At 46.2% G+C, this 20,089-nt stretch overlaps 4 protein-coding genes across 4 annotated transcripts; all 4 read left to right on the plus strand.

The window, feature by feature from the left end:
• Nucleotides 1-1,187: 1,187 nt before the first annotated feature.
• Nucleotides 1,188-2,606, plus strand: GL218_01552 (Trifunctional UDP-glucose 4,6-dehydratase/UDP-4-keto-6-deoxy-D-glucose 3,5-epimerase/UDP-4-keto-L-rhamnose-reductase RHM2; the record flags this gene model as incomplete). Its single annotated transcript, XM_033578026.1, has 3 exons — nucleotides 1,188-1,227; nucleotides 1,292-1,433; nucleotides 1,487-2,606. 3 exons carry the CDS (start codon nucleotides 1,188-1,190, stop codon nucleotides 2,604-2,606), a joined length of 1,302 nt encoding a protein of 433 aa, XP_033438803.1.
• A 1,862-nt stretch (nucleotides 2,607-4,468) lies between these two features.
• GL218_01553 (putative vacuolar membrane protein pep3 protein) lies at nucleotides 4,469-5,945 on the plus strand (the record flags this gene model as incomplete). Its single annotated transcript, XM_033578027.1, has 2 exons — nucleotides 4,469-4,797; nucleotides 4,853-5,945. The coding sequence occupies 2 exons, from the start codon at nucleotides 4,469-4,471 to the stop codon at nucleotides 5,943-5,945; spliced, it is 1,422 nt and encodes a 473-aa protein (XP_033438802.1).
• A 1,087-nt stretch (nucleotides 5,946-7,032) lies between these two features.
• GL218_01554 (Vacuolar protein sorting-associated protein 18 like protein) lies at nucleotides 7,033-10,049 on the plus strand (the record flags this gene model as incomplete). Its single annotated transcript, XM_033578028.1, has 3 exons — nucleotides 7,033-7,249; nucleotides 7,306-9,904; nucleotides 9,965-10,049. 3 exons carry the CDS (start codon nucleotides 7,033-7,035, stop codon nucleotides 10,047-10,049), a joined length of 2,901 nt encoding a protein of 966 aa, XP_033438805.1.
• Nucleotides 10,050-14,518: 4,469 nt separating this feature from the next.
• On the plus strand, nucleotides 14,519-18,123 carry GL218_01555 (Pumilio domain-containing protein C56F2.08c; the record flags this gene model as incomplete). The annotated part of the gene is made up of 2 exons (XM_033578029.1): nucleotides 14,519-14,760; nucleotides 14,847-18,123. 2 exons carry the CDS (start codon nucleotides 14,519-14,521, stop codon nucleotides 18,121-18,123), a joined length of 3,519 nt encoding a protein of 1,172 aa, XP_033438804.1.
• Nucleotides 18,124-20,089: the final 1,966 nt, after the last annotated feature.

Consider the following 20,089-nt stretch of genomic DNA (forward strand, 5'->3'; position numbering starts at 1 on the left):
ATAAAAACCCGGTGCTACGGATACTTCGTTAAAGCATCGTAACTTGGGTGTTTGATCTTTCCCCGGAGAATAATAGATGCTTAAATTATTTACCTTTGCCCATGAGTAATGGGTAAGTACTACACTTCTTGGACCGAGGGTGTCACCATGCGGATTAAGATGGATTATGATTGCCATATAATTACCTAGGTACATATAGATGTAATGAGAGTAGACGAGATATGAATATACGATTTGGTCATAGCAACTCAATTCTCACCTGAGTATCATATAATTATGACACGTAAGCTAACGACATGAATGTTTTGATATATTTCGCTATGACTTATATAACAAACAGTATATTGCCCATTATGAGCTTCAATGTTTAATGTTCAAGTTTACTTACATGTAAGAGGTAAGGTACCTATGTACTCAGGTACTGTACATTATGTCGTAGCCCCGGCGGGCTGCATGTGGGTCTATGTGCTACAAAGTTGCCTGTGTACCTGCTTAACCTCATGGCCGATCGCTGCCGATCGATAGTCTTGTTAAATTATCTTAAATGTTTAAAGACGCGCGCCGTCATTCGTTTCAACTTGATCGATTTGTTTCAATATGTAAACCTGTCTAGACTGACGAGATTTGTTCATGATACGACTTTCATTTTTTACGAGGTTCGACCATAAGCCGGCTATTGCGTCTTTATGCCGAGTATAGCAAGGTATTAATACCTGTTGCCAAATCTCTTAGTCGGACTGCGCTCCTAGCCAAGTCTTATCGACCTACTAATTGTCTAACGTGTACTTCTACATGTTGTTCACGAATGGCCGAATCTAAGACTAATCGTATGGGTATAACCTAGTTGCTCTTGCGTTGGCGCACTTCGTTCCTGGTTCCTGGGATTTAAGTCTCGGACAAGCTAGAGAGTCTGTCTTGCGTCGAGTTGCGACTTGAGATTTGCGATTTGCGACTTGCAACCGGCTGTTTAAAAGATCTGCATCTGGATATCTGTCCACCCCGGATACCCTCCTGTGCCAGACGAAGAAAAGAACGGACCTTGTTACACATTTCTCCTAATTGTCTAGATCATATTACACGTCTGACCTCTTTCTTACTCAAAGGATCCTAAAGGACACTCATACATACACTTTTTCGAGCCTCGGACTGATCCACCGGCGAATTTCTGGGTTCTCATTCTGCACGCTATGACCGCGCCACACCTAAACGGCACCAATGGGGTGCAGTGTAAGTGCTTGCCCGCAACGTCACCCGATGTTGACCGAGACAACTTACCACATTGCGTATTTAGCTCCCAATCATAGGACCATAAAGCCTAGGTTCTTCGAGGATTATGGGATTTGGAAGCAGGCTCCTGTATTGACCGGGACCACAAAGTTCGAGGCCTTACCGGATGTCAAAAATATTATGATCACTGGTGGTGCCGGCTTTATGTAAGTTTTCATGAGCCTCAAGGTTCCACATTAAAGCTAATAAATGACCGAAGAGCTTGTTGGCTCGTTCGTCATCTCACCTTGACCTACCCCGAAGCCTACAATATTGTGTCCTTTGATAAATTAGATTATTGCTCATCATTGAACAACACCCGTATGCTCAATGATAAGCGAAACTTTACGTTCTACCATGGAGATATCACCAACCCTTCCGAAGTGCTCGATTGTATGGAGCGCTTCAACATCGACACTATATTCCATTTTGCAGCTCAGTCACACGTCGACTTGAGTTTCGGGAACTCGTATGGATTTACTCACACGAATGTGTACGGTACTCATGTTATGCTAGAGAGTGCGAAGAAGATTGGAGTGAAGCGATTTATTCACATATCTACTGATGAGGTATATGGCGAGGTAAAAGACGACGATGATGATCTGATGGAAGCGAGTATTCTATCTCCAACCAATCCCTATGCCGCGAGCAAAGCCGCCGCCGAAATGCTTGTAAACTCTTACATGAAGAGCTTCAAGCTTCCAGTCATTATTGTCAGAAGCAATAACGTCTACGGGCCACATCAATTTCCCGAAAGTAAGAAACAGATTCAAGCAACACTCGAGAACACGCTCATAACTTACCACGAAGCAGAAATAATTCCTAAATTCATCTGCTTGTTGAATCGTCAGAGGCCGACAGTGCTCCACGGCGATGGGAGCCCTACTCGAAGATATTTATATGCTGGCGATGCAGCTGATGCGTTTGATACGATCCTACATAAAGGCACTCTCGGTCAGGTCTATAATGTAGGATCACACGACGAGATTTCTAACATTCAGCTATGTAAAATGGTGTTGAAAGAGATGGACATTCCCCACGAGAGTCAAGAAGACTTCAACAAGTGGGTTAAATATACGCACGATAGACCATTCAACGATCATAGATATGCCATCGACGCTACTAAACTTCGACGTCTCGGTTGGGATCAGAAGACTTCTTTCGCCGACGGGTTAAAGATCACTGTTGACTGGTATAAACGGTTCGGCGAAGAATGGTGGGGCGACATTAGCAAGGTTCTCAGCCCTTTCCCGATTGTCGTTGAAGCTGAAGTGGTATCTGACAAGGAAGAGATTTGTGACGAGCCTCAGTTACCAAAGAAACGAAAGTCGCCTGGATAATGGTTATACGACTGAAGCCCACTTCTAGATGGGAGTAAGAACCTCTATAGGTTATCCAACACTATCATAAAGAAAGATGCGGTGGTGAGAATTGGGGTTGATCTGCGCAATGAACCCCAAGACTTTGGGTTATAGAGTGCGTTGCTTTAAGTAGCGTTATAGACGGAAGAAGATGTAAAGCGGCATGAAGAATATTCATATTGCTACTTGAACGGATGATTTTTATCAAGTATTCGATAAAGCTAGATTATAGATCACGATGAGCTTGTAATAAACTTACAATAAACTTAACTAGTTAGAGGCAACTAGAACATATTGTGATAATGTCTCGGTGTAAGTGAAGGATGTGGTTAAACGGTCTGCTAATCGCGCTTTGGCCTGCATGATATACGCATGGAAATATCATCATATTCTGGAATTCTCTCCTATTCGGGACTACTTAATCCGGTATTTCGGGGATTATTAGCGATGCACGTCTGAACCGGAAATCGCTTCCAGCATATCACGACTGCAGCCGGGGGTCCATGGTTCGATTGAAAACTTTCCACGGCCAGGATTTTCAATTGACCAGCCTGTCAAACTGGGGACATATGTACTTTGCTGCGTACATAATGTCGGCTGTTTGTCCAATAAAATCGACAGCAATGAGCCGAAACCTCGACATTCTTCAAGGGCATATGCACCAATGTTTCTGTCGCCCGCCAAAAGTGGGAGGGATAAGACGAAGAAGACATGGGTTCTTATTAGGTATGCAGAGCTAGGAGTACATTTATTTATGCATACGAGTGTATTCCTAAATCAGCATTATTATCTTATAAGTAAGTCTTCCTCTCGTGATGATGACCATGACTTAACTTAAGCAACCTTTTAAGCACTCAAGTCTGATCATCCAGTGAGACCAGTGAGAATGACAGGGTTACTCAAGGTCGGGGCGGACGGGTTTGCCCATCCGTTCGGGTCCAATCAAACAGAACCGGAGTATGAACGCTTGGACCCTTGGCTCTGGTAAGTGTTAAGAGTGAGCCAATACCAATCACTCTCTTCCAAGGCGCGATATTTTCAGCGTTGTAGTCGTCCGCATCCACGGAGAAGGGCTGCATACATGCATACAAATATGCATACGTTCAGACACATATACGTACATACCTGGACATAATGTGTGCAGGGCGAATATAGATATAGAATAGGAAATAGGGGAGGATTCCACTGGCATGGGTGGCAATGACCATGTGGTTCATTCCCTTGTCTACGACTCCACGTTACAGTAATAAGGCAGACCGCTCATTGGATCGAAGGAGTTGCCCCCCAACTGTCTTCTCTTACTTTGAAGACGTTGTCTGGGTGGTGATCAAGTCGGTAGCCAATCGTTAACATATTTGCCTGTGACTATCCTCCGCTCTCTCGTAACCCATTTTCCTCCAACTTGTAATACGGTCTAGTCCCTCATCCCGTTCCGCTGCCTAAGCCTTGCGTAGTGGCTTTTTTTCTTCCCTACGCTCGAAGCGAATTGAAATGACGATCGTAAACTAGTATATGCGCACTCTGTGGACAGTCTTTGCTTGCCAATGTATCCGGCATCGGATCGTCTACAAACTCCTCACTGGCTAAATATTCTAGAGATCAGTTTCTTAAACGCTGCGTCAGACAAAGGTGCCCCTTCGCTTACGCATCCATTTCTGGGCCGCACGGTTTACGGAGACGTCGGTAGTCCGTGAGATTTCATCAGAAGAGCTAGGAGGAATTGTGCGACCAAATGCCTCATCAGCAGCTAAGAACCCTCTAGTGCGACTGTGATGAAAAGGAAGAGAAGGACAAGCGACGAAACAGGACAGGTTACGGCACCGCGTGTACCAACAGCAATCATGCCGTCGTATGGGACTAGTGCCACCAGCTCGTCTATCGGTCCCCCTAGTACCGAAACAGGCCGTAGCGTAGTTAGCTCCGAGCTTCCAGTGCCGGAGCTGGACGACGACATCTCCACCGAAGATGTCACAAGCGACGGTCTAAGTGCATGGACGATGAGCGTTGTAGAACCGAGCGGTCATGTATTTGAGGCGAATGATGAGACGAGAGCAAGCCAGTTCGATGCTGGTTCTGTCTATTCCCGAAGCCATCATCCGGGTGGCCGTGCAGTGGTGTATCGAGTGGAGCATTCGTTTGAGAGCGAAGGTAGTGTAGAAGACGGGACCGTGTAAGCTCACATCAAGACTGACAATAGCGTAACAAATAATGCTAATCCTGAATAGAAACTCAACGCGGTCAATCAACGAACTGGATCTCAACTACGTGATGGAAAATGGACGACGGTATTGCGGCGCATATTACATGCCAAACGACGATGACGAGCAAGTTCGATTGCAGTTGATGAACCAGGTCTACCTGAAAACATTCGACGGCGAATTAACAAGCGTGCCTTTAGAAGCGCCTACTCACATCCTGGATATTGGTACTGCCGTCGGTGAATGGGCCATAGATATGGCTGAGCTTTATCCCGACTGCGAAGTAACCGGAACTGACATCTCTAATATTTTTGAACGTCGAGTCCCGCAAAATATTTTCTGGGAGATTGACGATGCCGAGCTGGAATGGGAACGACCACCGAATCACTATGACTTAGTACACATAAGAGACTTGCAAGGATCGTTTTCTGATTGGCATCATATTTACCGATCTGCTTTCCACTGTATCAAACCTGGTGGATGGATTGAAGTGTTGGATTTTGATGATCATCGTGGAATAAGCAATCTTCACTCATTCTTCGAACCCGAGTCCTTGGTACACAAGGCATTGCACGACGTCCGTGAGGCTGCTTTGTTGCATGGGAGGCCGCGTGGTGTTGCCCATCTAGAACCTAGGTTTTTAGTTAATGCAGGCTATGTTGACGTCCAACTAACCGAACACGCCATCCCTCTAAGGACCGAAGACGGCTCTACCGGAAAATTTTGGCTTCTTTCCATGCTGAACGGATGCGAATCGATATGCCTAAGGCTTCTGACCAAGTACAAGGGGTGGGATCCAGATCAAGTTCGTTTGGCTTGCGAGCAGATTGGCGAAGAACTGATGGCAATGGCACTCAACTCCAAGAGAGCAAAGGGATTCGTTGCCAAAGTCAGAGTATTGAAGGGGAGGAAACCAAGCCCATATAACCGGTGGTCCAGATTACCGTCTCGCGAACCCATTCCTGTGATACAGGAGAAATATCTGGATATACTAGAGGACACTGATGCAGAGGAGAGTAATCTGACGGATGCTCTGACGGACGGAGAAAGTGGCTTTTGCTCATTCCCATCTCGTGGTCCAACGAGCGTCGCAAACAGCAAATCACTTCGATCAGGCTAGAACCAAAAATACTCAACCGACTGAAGCCATGTTAGAATGGACCAAAAATAACGGCACTGCTGGTATAATATTTAATTTGAAGCGGTCAGATCAAGACAGATGATCACTCAGGGGGAAAACCCACCAAGATCATCTAGACCGTTCCGCGCATTAAACATAACACTAGCGTATGGGAATCCCGCAAAGTCAACGATGGTCAATGTCACGATGAGGCTCATGAATGAGTTTTGACATGAAAGATTGGCGGAACCCGACGAATAGACTGAAGGAGATCTAGCTTAATACCAATCTCATCAGCAAATATTTACGTTACCCGTGTCTCCACGGATAACCAGAGCAACTTCGACATAGGTATATAATCTCCAATGCCCGTGGAGAACCTGGAGGAATATAGGCTGGGTAAATTTAGCTTAAGCCTCGTGTTATTTTGTGAATAGGATATAGGATATGGAGGATATTGGGGGTATTTAGGATTTCAGGTATATAAATAGGTAGACTGGGCCAACTTGAGACCCTGTATATATCTACCCATATGTTTGTAGCCACATTGTTGCGATCTATTATATACGAGCAATAAGCTCTTTAGGATTATCATCAACTTCATAAGTTAGGTTAGATAATTTGAAGCCAAAAATTATAGGTTATTTCTTGAACTTGAATTTTATGATATTGTGAATTAAGCCTTTCAAAGTAATTTATATAATATAACAATCAAGTTAAACTAAACAGATGTGAGATGTGAGGTCAATCTTGAGGCGCTTCCTAAGGTTATCACATGGTCTAAGTGCTCAGCTGCCTTTACATATGTAACATCATTGCTGCACTACCTAGGTACTTGCATAGCCCCGATAACTCCGACCCGCTTTGTTGTACAACACCTATTAGGCCGGTACCATGTATCTAATAGGTACCTAAACCTTAGCTACCTAAACATGTACCGCCGAGCTCCCATCAACTCCAACAACTTCAGTGAGCTCGGAACTTAAATAAAGGTTATCACTGCCTAACACCATATAACTACGACCAGCAAACAGCTTTGCGACCTGTCGCGACTTAACCTCTTCAACATGAAAAAATAGATTTCCAGATGTCGCTAGAAGCAACCAACGGCTTTGTTGCCGCCAACGGCGTGCACGACCTTACTGTAGAGAGTTTACCTATATTCGATGTCGAACCCGTACAACTCCAATTCTCTATCGCCGCCGACTTTGTTGCTGCTCAGGTTGCCAATAATGTGCTTGTATTAGCCTTGTCCAATGGGCGCATATTGCGCATCGATCTAAATCGACCAGAAGATATAGATGGTGAGCTAGCATGGAGGTTCAATCATTAGAGTGTTGCTGACAGAAGCTACTTGTAGATATCGACCTTCCTAGGCGAGTTTCCGAAGTAGGCACTATCCGGCGCATGTTCCTTGACCCCACAGCCTCCCATCTACTCATATGTACTTCTCTCGGCGAGAACTATTACCTGCACACCCAGTCACGCCAACCGCGGCCCCTAAGTAGGTTACGTGGAGTCTCTGTCGAGTCCGTAGCTTGGAATCCGTCTCTACCAACAGCTACGACACGGGAGATCCTGATAGGGGCCTCCGATGGAAATATATACGAAACATTTATTGAAACCTCAACCGAGTTCTACAGGAAAGAGGAGAAATACTTAAAGGTGCTACACAAGCTTCCTGATGGACCAATTACGGGACTTTGGGTTGATAATATGGGTGGGAAAGTCGATGTAAGGAGAGTCGTTTTCGCTACGCAGAGTCGTATACTTCATCTTGTAGGCAAGGTTGGACGGAGTAGTCACGACGGGAGCGGTTCGATCTATACGAGGTTATTCGACTCCGAGCAACCCATTATACACGAAATTTCACGAGGCTCAACTACCGCACCTTCGATGCTTGCTATCTCACCAGATCCTCCAAATTCTCATATTTACGAGGATACCGTTCCAGACCGAGCCTTTGCGTGGCTTTCTTCACACGGCGTCTATCATGGGAAGCTTCTAACAACTCCGATGAACAATGATCTCGGAAACAAGGTGTTCGCCGAGTCGAAACTCCTGTCAAAGTCGCAAGTCGTCTCAACAGAGACAGCAGGACGAAAAAAGACCCCATCCGAGTCTATTGACGCGATCTCACTAACCCAATGGCATATCATCGGCCTGATTGGCGGTCGTATCGTAGCAATAAATCGATTAACTGGGTCGGTTGTGTATGATCAATTAATTTTAGACCAGGGACAAAAAGCCCTAGGTCTATATATCGATCAGCAAAAAAACACGTTCTGGCTTTTTACCGCACAAGAGATATTTGAGATCGTTGTTAGAGATGAGGATCGAGACATATGGCGAATTATGCTACAGAGACAACAGTTTGATATGGCCATGCAATATGCTCATACTCCAGCCCAAAAAGACGCAGTTTCAATGGCGTCTGGCGATTATCTTGTTGAAAAGGGGCTATTCGTTGAGGCCGCTGGTGTATATGGCAAAAGCAGCAAACCGTTTGAAGATGTGGCGCTTGCCTTCATCGATCACAACCAAAATGATGCCTTGCGAAAATATCTTATCACAAAACTAACGACGTACAAAAAGTCATCTACGATGCAAAGGATGATGATAGCCACGTGGCTAGTCGAGATATTCATGGCGAAGCTCAACTCCCTCGAGGATTCCATTACTGTGGAAGCCGAGTCTGCCGAAAATGGGAACGCAAAGGAGTCACGGCATCAACTCGACACAGTTCGAAGCGAGTTCCAGGACTTCGTTAATAAACACAAATTCGATCTCGATCGTAAAACAACGTACGATGTTATTAGCAGTCATGCTCGAGAAGATGAGCTTCTATTTTTTGCTAACGCGGTGAACGACTACAATTATGTCCTATCGTATTGGGTACAGAGGGAGCGATGGGCGGAAACTCTGAACGTGCTCAAGAAGCAAACAGACCCGGAAGTCTTCTACAGATATAGTAGCGTATTAATGACACATGTCGGACATGAGTTAGTCGAGATCATGATGCGGCATCCTAAACTCGAGCCGCGCAAAATCATCCCGGCGCTCCTCGACTACAACAGGACTTTCAAAGGAACACTCCTCCAAAACCAAGCTATCAGGTATCTGCAGTTCGTCATTAATCAGGTTCATTCCATAGATGCGGCTGTTCATAACACTCTTGTCTCTATCTACGCGTCGCATGCGTCCAAAGATGAGTCAGGACTCCTAGCATATCTCGAATCCCAAGGCGAAGAACCTCATTTCGATCCCGATTTTGCGCTTCGGTTGTGTATTCAACACAAACGGACCCTCTCATGCGTACATATTTACACGAATATGGGACAGTATGTCCAAGCCGTAGACCTTGCACTTTCACATAACGAGGTGGAATATGCTTCTATAATTGCGGATCGACCTATGTCTAACCCTGCTCTGCGAAAGAAGCTGTGGCTCGCGGTAGCTCGTAAGGTCATCTCACAGTCCAACGGCATTAAGACAGCCATCGAATTTCTAAAACGCTGCGACCTCCTTAAGATCGAGGATTTAATCCCTTTCTTCCCTGATTTTGTTGTGATAGATGACTTCAAGGATGAAATTTGCGACGCGCTCGAAGATTATTCGCGTAATATCGATAGTCTAAAGAAGGAGATGGACGAGAGCTCTCAGACGGCCGCCAACATCAAGATTGATATTGCTGGCCTCGACCATCGCTATGCCATCGTCGAGCCAGGCGAGAAGTGTTACGTATGCGCCTTACCCCTCCTTAGTAGACAATTCTTTGTCTTTCCGTGTCAACATGCCTTCCATTCCGACTGTCTTGGGAGAAAAGTGCTGGAGCAAGCGGGGGTCAGCAAGAGTAGGCGTATCAAAGAGTGTCAGGTGCAGATTAGCAAAGGCCTCGTCAGCGGCGCTAGGAAGGATGTCATGGTCGCGGAACTAGACGCTTTAGTGGCTTCAGCATGGTAAGTTGACGAACTGTTCCGCTCAACGAAATAGGGCCGTAAAGCTAACGAGTCGTGTAGTATCTTATGTAGCGACTACGCTATTAAGCGTATCGACGAGCCCTTCATTACGGCGGACGATGACAAGGGCGAGTGGGCTCTATAATATAGAAAGTCGTTACTCGTAGGTCTAATAATTCTTGCGATATGTTGCCGAGAGCAGCGTTGTATATCAGATAGGATTGCGTTTCCTCGTTGTCCCGAAAGACCGATAGCACGTTAGAGAAATTGATACCCACATCTACAACTTCACTTTTGTTAGGTTTGATATTGATTTTTATTAACATCGTCAATCACGTGAATATGAATTCACTCAAATTAGTATATCAGATGCTTAAATTTCCAAGAGGGTTATATTAGACGGGTCCATATTCGTAACTTGATGCTATATACAGTTTAGGAAGGGAGTTGACCCAAAAAAAAGCTATGATTACCACCTGATAAAGACTCTATGTTAGGTACCTACTTATTTAACATATGTCGCGATTTCCGGTCAATATCCGCTATTCGGGCGGGTATCCGTGATCTACCTTAGGTGGGTTAGGTACTTATATGGGTTCACAATTAAGAAACTGTGTTGGAACGACAATATGACATGTCTCATTGACGACATTTAGCATATCGGCCTTAAGCATTTCGACATATGTAAATCCCCATTGTTAACAGTTGTCCCTCGGCGGTTCCTCGTGCGTTTTACGCAAGGAAAAATAAGAGAAAAAAGGTTCGTTGGAGGTGCGCTGGCGCGAAACAGAAATAGAAAGATTAGAGATATGGCATCATGCAGCAGTGTCGATCAGAGGGCTGGGATTTAGATAGGTTAGGTAGGTACACATAGCCGTGAGTGCGATGTTGCTTAAGCGAGGCGTAGCTCGACGGCAGGGAAGGGATGAAACTAAAGATGACAGATCAAATGGACGAGAATGCCTCGAAGGGTTGTTTGAAGGACACAGGAACGCATGAATTAGGTCTTGTCGTTGGTCTGGTCTGGTTGAGAAGACAAGCCTTTAAAGTTAAATATAGACTTGATATCCACTGATATCGGGGGCTACTGGGTATTTCTACTAGTATCCTGTCTGTGCGCGTATGGGATGAAAGGCAACTAAAGCCGGTGAATGGGGATTTAAATAAATAAAAAACTACGCCTTGAAAGAGAAAATTATGTTTCTTAGATCTGAAACGCTTCGATTCTATAGCGAAGCTACATATGTAGTAAGTAACACTATGAAAATCCACATGGGAAAAGGTCTTGGCGAAGAGGTTGCAGTGACGTTAGTAAATACGTACACATGCATCTCACTTTTGAGTCGTCATTGTAGCCCTGTACGTAACCAAAAGGGGCTGGTTATGGTCAGGTCAGGTAGAAGAGCTGACATGTCCAGCCTCTTCCTTTCGAGTAATCCGGACAGCGAAAATACAAAAAAGGAAAAGGGAAAAAAAAAGGAGAAAAAAGTGCTCGGTAGCACAGTTTACGTGGAAGGACATTAATCACCGAGCCAAGGTTTGCCATCTTCCGTGTCAAAGATATGGCGTCGGGTTGTTCTGCTGCAGGGTGGCTTGCCGTTGACCCAATCGAGTGTCGTGAGGATTCGAGTTGGATTGGAGGGCGAGGGAGGGCAACTTGGAGCGACGTTTCAGATTTCCAAGCAGATCCCCCCTCTTACGCCATCTGACTATGTGATTGGTGCTTCGGCTCCCAGTTGAGGACCCCCGGCGTGAAATGATAGCTGCACATCTTAAGGCGGTAGTGAAAGAGAGACATCTAACTCACGAGCCACAAGGCGGCATGGCGGCCAGTCAAACAAGGATCTGGCATGTCGTCTTCTATTAAAAGGCGTTTTGGGGATGCTTTGGGAACACAAGAAACATACCACTTTGTGGAGAACTACGAACAAAGTTAGTCTAGTTATTCCTTTGTGTTTATCAGAGTTGAAAAGTGCTTATGGATCTGGGATATCTCAAGATATTGGCTGATTGTTGAGATATCGCTCCTAAACTCGAAAATTAACTCGAGATGATTTCGTAAAAGGCACGAAAGTCATACGCGAAGTGAAAGTTAGCCTTACCAACCTAATGTTAGTCTACCTCGTGATAGAATTCTGCTCGCATTGACTTTGATGTTGCTTATCGAGTAAACTCTGTCAAGGACCGGGTTCGAAGTAGTAATGCCACGTTTCCTGGAAAACTTACATACTTACATATAAGATAACTATGCATTGAATAATCTAACGGCGAGATATAGAAATGTATAGATAACGCCTCAACAGTAACGCATACTAGGTCTTCAGTGGTTGAAAGATATGCGGCTTGAAGTTGTTTGTTGCATCTATAAAGAGGCTCAGGTTTAAAGGGCGGCCCCCTTCATCTACTTGACGCCTTCTCTTCCATGCAACGTCAGGGGATGTATGCCACATCTCCTTCCAAGAAAGGGAAGACTCTGGATTTTTCGTCCCGCTTTGAGCGTCCATGCGGCAATGGACTAGCTGATCCCAAGCATATCTGAGTAGCTTGTCTGTTTGAGTTGACCAGTTCGAGCTTTAACTACAATGCTGAATAGTAAGTATCCTATTATAATACGCAAAAACTTGGTCTTAGCCGGAGAATATGCTGTCTGTAGCACGTTTCGCGTGATTGTATACCGAGGGGTCCAGGGAACAACCCGTGTTGCTTCTATACATAGGATAATACTAACATGGGCCAACATAGGCCAACATGATCAAGGTAGCATGGCTCGAGCAGTTATGGAATTTGATAAACGTAATGTGGGGAGAACCCGTCGAGAGAAGCCGGATTCTTAAAGAAATAAAAGAACTAAAGAACTAAAGAAGGCGCAGAAGCCGTAGGACCCGTGACTAGGTACAACCGAGAATCGGATCCAGAGTCTCGTTCGCCTAAAGGGAATCCGATACGATAGCTTGATATATTAGTTATGGACAGTTATGGGTAAGATGTCGTCATTTTCGTCGACTTCGTAAGCACCGCGGCACTACCGCGCCTCTCCCGACATTCCTAGTACCCAGCATACTTTTTGTATGTACAGGACACATTTTTTTTCTAAACTGCCAAATCGGTGTTAACGATTCAACGGAGAGGTTCCCTTAGCTGTTAAATTCTCCATAGCTTTCTCCTCTCCAATCATGCGTTTGGATAATCCCTGTTCCGAGAAAAACTCTGAGAATGGGACAAGTGGGAAGCGCCTGATGAAGCAACTCAATCAATTCGTCTGGTTTAATCAGGAAAATAATATATGAATATAAATTGTGAGATTGATTTCGCGGAAGAGGCAAGAAAGCTGTACTCTGTTGCGCTTATAAGTCCCATGAACTTATCGATATTTTTTGTATCTTTAACAATATACATACCTGTATTATAAAACAACAGAGAAAATTATAAAAATACGCGGAAGATAAAGATCTAATAATGAAGATTTGTTGGAGAGGAAAGAAGAGGGCTTTCAAGTCGACGTGCAGGGCGATCCCGTTTCAAAGCCCATATGCGTCCTTAGAGCGTTGATAGGTGCTGATAGATGCTTGCTTTAGACACTTTTTAGGCACAAGAAGTACTAAACAGGTCTCTCCCACTGTGGAAATTCTTTTCGATATACCTAGCTAGGTACCGGCGGGGTACGGCACAGTACAGGCAAGATACCTAACGTTGTAAAGAGATACTCGTAACCCAAACTGGGCGTAGAGGGCATGGCCCCCACTAAAATCCATAGTACCTTCCACCCATTCCCTGCTGCACCTCAACCTTCGCACACCAATCCATTCGTCTTCTTTGAACCTCCTGAGAATTACAGTCTCCAACCTTCCTCCTCTTCCCTTTTTTTTTATGCCCTTCTCCAGGCTCAAGTCTCCTTCATATCCCCCGCCTCTAGATCATACGTAGATCTTTAATGGAGCCTGTATATTGATCCTGATCCGTTTGGTCATTTGTTTCCGTCCCGACAAGCCCTTCTTTTTTTTTCTTCCTTCCCACCAATTCTTCTTCAACGGGGGTTTTTGCTAGGAAGGAGAAAAAAAGAAAAATACAGGGAAGGCTAATCAAAAAAATTGTCCTCCGTCAGAATCGTTATTACACTCCTAATTCGAATTGGACATTGTCCTCGGAAGACTACGACACTCCTTGTATTTTTCTGCCTTCAGACCCTATTATTTCAATTGTTTTATCCAAGTCGACATAGCTTCGAACCTAGCCCGGTCGCTTGCCTCCTTGTAATAACCCCCAGGTACCGGGAAAGCAGAAGAGAAACTTGTGGGATCATTACCTTCGATATTTTTTTTCTCATTCCTTTGACCTACACTTCTCCTACAACGTCGTGTGCGACACTAATCTACCGAGCACGCCTGGCGATCACTGGTGCGGCTGATTAAACACCCCGTCGCTGTAGTCGTCAAATTACTATAGGACGAGATCCAAAAAAAAAAAAGTTGCCCACCAGCCTGACACTGCGTCATTACGAACTTGTTCGACTTCGTTACCTATTTACCGCACGAAGTAAAATTGCCCTTAACTATCATCCGTGGAGAGCCCATTACTATTGCTTCTCCTGATGAGGGTCGGATGAAATAATCGATAATGTCAACTGCTAGATCTGAACATTTGACTATTGGCTATCCCCCTAAGACTGCCAACGGTCGCTCTACCTCACCAACTACCAACATACCTCCGGTCGATTCATCGGGTGCATCTACCGTTAGATCCCCATTCGGCATGTCTGGCGTCTTGAACCCATCCGGCAAGATGGCAGGTACCACGCGTTCCGGGGCTGGTTCTCCTTCGCACGAGACTGCCGGTTCAAGTAGACTCTTCTCCAAAAGGTAAGTTTTATTCCTGTCTTCGATGCATTACATTAGCGTCTCCTCGACAAACTTTAATTGTGATGCGTCTAACTGTTCTAAATCAGAGCGAGAGAAATCCAAGCTCAAGAGGGCGTTGCTGGCTTGTCTAACAACCCCTGGGGTGGCCCACCGACCAGTGGTAACTCGACGCCTTTACGAGAGAATATTCCCGAGTCACCGACCGACGGATTTCCAGACTTTGCCCAGCTATCTACTCCTGATAGTTTACCTTCGACGCGGCGTGCGCGAGCAGGCACTGTCCCATCTCGATTCCCTGCTGGTGGAATAGGAAATGGTCTTCTCAACATCCCTTCAATTTCTTCCCAATCTACTCGACCTACGCCGTCTCAGAGCCCCTTTAAGTCTCCATCACCCAGCTTGAATGATGGTTCCGACTCTGCTCGATCTTCGAACCTTTTGTCAAGACTTCGGGCTGGTTCTATGCCACAACGTAGCCCATTTGCCCACGGCCCCGGCAGTAGCTCGCCGTTTGGCCCATCAGTCTTCAGTACTTGGAACCCCAGTGGTGGGCGTGAGAGGGGGAACACCCTCGCAAGCATAGCAAGCATTGGATCTAATGGGCCAAGTTCGCCGGCTCAGTCTGCGTTTTCTAAGGAAGGACCCGGAGACAATGACGTTCATATGAGAACTCTTGATTATCTAGGTCTTGCCGAAACTCCGCAGCCAGCTCGTGCTCAGTTGGCCACCCCTTACCTGCCTGGTCTGGCTGATTTCACCAAGCAAGCTAACCGATTCCGTTCTTATTCGGTCAACAATAAGGATAAGTATGCAGACGAAGAAGACGACGGTTATGACGATGATAGCATGGCACTCGAAAGCCAATATGCTGCGCACCTCCAGGATCAGTTGGCCGCCACTAATGCTGCCATTCACAGTCACAATCTGGCAGTTCAAGGCCTTCAAGCCTTTGCATCCCAGGCCACGGTCACTCGGCCCCGTGCCCGAACAGCTGGTGTTTTAGAGCTACAAGGGACAGGTTCGAGGTTGATGCGAAACTACTATCCTACTCCTTCCCGTCTTGACAACTCGATGACGGCTGCCGAGATTCGATTGCCAGAAGAAAAGGAGTACGACGACCTTCCCACAGCCGTAGCAGCGATGAATCTAGGCAGGTCAAACAGCCGGAACAATGGTCTTCTGACAGCAGAGGAGGCTGGCCTTGAGGGTCCTACGAGTGCACTCTGGCTTGGCAGTATCCCAACTTCGACAACCACGTCAACTTTAACCGAGATGTTCAAATCGTATGGTCCAATTTTGTCTGCAAGGGTTTTGACGCACAAGAATTGTGGCTTCGTGAACTTCGAGAGGGTTGACAGTGCTATTTCGGCAAAAGCTAGCATGAATGGGAAGGAAATCTTCCCCGGAGCTGGCCCGATTCGGATCAACTTTGCTAAGCCGCCTTCTGCATCGAACACCCCGGGTCACGATGGAGTGTTCCCGAGTCCTAGCCCTGATCCCTTTGCCAAGAGCCAAGATGGAGCTGCTTCTGGTGGCATTGCTTCCACAGCTGATAATGTAGCAAACGCCTCGAACGCGGTGAACGCTGCGCCGGTAATCCCGCCTTTGCACGAAATGACGGCAGATATTCTCCAAATCGTCAAGTCCTTTGGCGCCACAGACGAAGATACATACCGTATCTCGCATAATCTTCAGCAAGCTATCCAGTTCAATACGTTTGCTGACGAAATTCCTCCAATTCGAGAGCCCACACACACAAGGGTTCATGACGCGCCGAAGTTGAGGGATATTCGAAAGCGTATTGACAATCAAAGTTTGTCTCAAGGGGATATAGAACACATTGCCACCGAGATGCTCCCTGAGATCGCCGAACTGTCCTCGGATTATCTGGGCAATACCGTTGTTCAAAAGCTATTCGAGCACTGCTCAGACAACATCCGAGATCTTATGCTAGCCAAGATCTCTCCCCACATGGCAGAAATCGGCGTTCATAAGAACGGTACCTGGGCAGCTCAGAAAATTATTGATGTGTGTAAGACGCCTCACCAGATGACCCTGATCGTTCAGCACCTGCGTGCGTACACTATTCCATTGTTCCTAGACCAATACGGCAACTATGTCTTGCAAGGATGTCTCAAATTCGGCGCTCCATTCAATGATTTTATCTTCGAGACCATGCTCAGTAAGATGTGGGATATCTCTCAAGGCCGATACGGTGCGCGAGCTATGCGGGCGTGTCTCGAGAGTCATCATGCTACTAAGGACCAGCAAAGAATGCTTGCAGCAACTATTGCGCTCCACAGCGTACAGTTGGCGACTAACGCGAACGGTGCCCTTCTATTGACCTGGTTCTTGGATACTTGTACATTCCCCCAGAGGCGTAGTGTTCTAGCTCCCCAGCTTGTCCCCTACCTTGTGCATCTCTGCACGCATAAGGTTGCGTATCTTACCGTTCTGAAAGTCATTAACCAGAAGGCGGAACCAGACGCAAGAGATGTCATTTTGAAGGCGTTATTCTTTACTCCCAAGGATCAGACGCTGGAGGCTATTTTAAGCGACCACTCATGCGGTGCTACATTAATCTTCAAAGTTCTCACTACGCCGTTCTTCGACGAGAGTATAAGGGGTCAGGTGGTAGAGAATGTGAAAAGCGTTCTTGTCCGCATCAAGGCACAGCCTAACCAGGGTTACAAGCGTCTGATGGACGAAGTTGGTCTATCTACTCGCAGTGGTGGCGGCGGAGGAGGCGGATCCCGCGATCATTCTGTGGGCAACAATCCGTCGACTGAACGACAACGACCCGCATCCCGCCAGGCTCAGGCTAACAACGCTGCCGTACAGCAAAATTCTCAATACGGCAACCAGTATCTGAACCCGCTTAATCCTACCAGTAACGCCTCGAATTTTGATATGGGCGGTTTCCCGGTACCTAGAAGTGAGAGCGTGGAGTCTGGAATGTCTGCATTTCCGTCGTATGGACCTCAGGGCCCTATGTACAATGCAACTAGCGGATCGATGGCACCACCGGTAAACATGCAACAATTGCAGTACCAGCAAAATATGCTCCCGCGTGGAACACAGCCTATGAACAACTACTTCCCGCCTATGCAAGCAGGCTTCGGAGGGTATAGCAATGCAAACCCCTCAATGGATCAATACCGTGGGCAGAGCGCAGCTAACGGTAGTCCTATCCAACCGCCCGGGGCCCCTGCCGGCTTCGGCCCCCCTGGCTTCGGAATGGGAATGGGCATGGGAGGTTATGGCTATGGCAATGCTATGCCCTACATGCAAGAGCAACCGGTCAACGCCAGGCGCGGACGCGTAGGTCAACCCCCTCAACGGAAGAGGTCACCTCGACCGTAATTTCCGACGATGCTGACAGATGACTTCAGAGATGATCTCAGAGGTCATCTTGACTGTTTCACACGAGATTGGATGACTCATCTATGTCCTTGTGCGTTTTATTATTCCGAATTGCATGATTGTACAGATAGGGGTGTTGGTAGGCTTGGCATGTTTGATTTATATTCTGAAGTTTGTGGCAAAGCAGTTGTGGGCAACGCACCGAGACCCAGCTAGCAGCACGGCCTGGTACGCTGTGGAGGGCTGGAAACCACCCTGGCAGTACTTGGATCTCTATACGGTTACCTTCGTTGAACTGTGACTGTGACCGTGACCGTTGAGCAATTCTTAGACGGGCTTCATCTCGCGGCCATGTTTTGGAAGCGCGGTGAATGTTTATGGACGAAGGGGTATTCCGGCACGTTTATTATGTGTACAAAGTCAGTTGCTCCGCGCGGGCCAGGCAAAGTTCAACCGGATTTCTTGAACTTTGACGCGATTCTATCATCAGCAGGCGATATAGAGAAAAGCAACTAGGGTTGATGAAGCATATGTGGCACGGAGTAAGAGATGTGTGCGGAGAAATTGGATCTCTGTTCTAAAAGGCTCTCCTGTTGCAACGGAAGACTTGCTCGCAATTGGCTTTCGCTTCGGCTTCTGTGACGACCCCATCCTAAGCAAGGGAGAGACACCAACTCCTAAGTGGTCAGAGCGACTAGCATCACTAGGCCGAGTAGATGGATAGGAAAAATATTTTAAGAGGCGAATGATTTTTATTTTTTCCACTTTCATGTCGCCCATTCCGGGTTCGTTCTCTTCGTGATACTAGAGTTGTGAATGGCGGTGAGAGGAGGTATGCTTTCTCCTTAATTCTAACTGGAGGGTTGTTTGTCACCGCTCCGACTATGTGATTAGGCATACAGAACGACGATCCTAGCATGTTTCCTTAGCATGTTTTCGTATGACATACTCTTCGGTATCTTCTTGCGAGCACCGACAAGGCGATACGACCAACTTGCAAGATGACCGCCTTTTCTCTAGTGTACTATTTTACTCTTTTCTCCTTGATGGTTAGGTACGTAGTTTATTGTTTGTTTTGCGCGTGTACTTAAGTATGATTAGTATCCACCACGATGTTTTTAGTAAAGCCTCCTTGGGCTATAATTCGAAACTGCCGAGACTTATTGCATCATTACCGGCACTTTTGCTCGGGCTTACTAGCTAGATATATGTAGATAATGAATACTCACTTGCTAATTACTTGCATCCTACCTTGTCTTGCAATGCTCGTTTCTAAATGAGTAAAGAGCAGAAGAAGCAATAATTAATACTTACTATTTTTCTTACAAACCTGCCCCTTTAAGTGGATAGATTCTAATAAGTTGTAGAGGCGGGCGGCTATTAGACAGCATAACCATAAGGCTGCATACGTACCTCCCACCAGCCTCCCGCCGCTGCTCTTCGTGACTCGCGTATGGTCTGGGTTAAGTAGGTGCCTAGGTATCTAACCCAACCTAGCATAAGGTCAAGGTAGAGTTTAAGGGGGCGCCGTGCTTATCGCTCGTAGGCTGTAGTTACCTACGTATGTCGTAGACAGATGAACGAATACGTAGATGTAGCATGTGAGTTGCAGATAGACACATACACAGATATATACCTAGGTATATATATATATATATGCTTGGGTACATAAGTCAACAATAAATTACTCCTATCCCAACCCCCTTATCACAATCAAACATTTGCGTGTTTATACACTAGATTATATCATATCATCCATTTATATTATGCTATTCATCATTATACGTCCTGTCGAGCTGACGTGGCTGCTTTACAGTGGGTGGGTCAAAAATCAGCAAGACATCCATCCCTTTCCGCCTCTCTGTCTCTCTGGCTGACGTATACATATTAACTCGTAACATCCTACCTAACCTAGGTACTATGTAGCGGCGACGGATCCATAGATAGATGACTTGAGTAGTTGAGT

The sequence above is a fragment of the Daldinia childiae genome, assembly GCF_008694065.1.
Source record: "Daldinia childiae strain JS-1345 chromosome Unknown Scaffold2, whole genome shotgun sequence".
NCBI lineage: Eukaryota > Fungi > Ascomycota > Sordariomycetes > Xylariales > Hypoxylaceae > Daldinia > Daldinia childiae.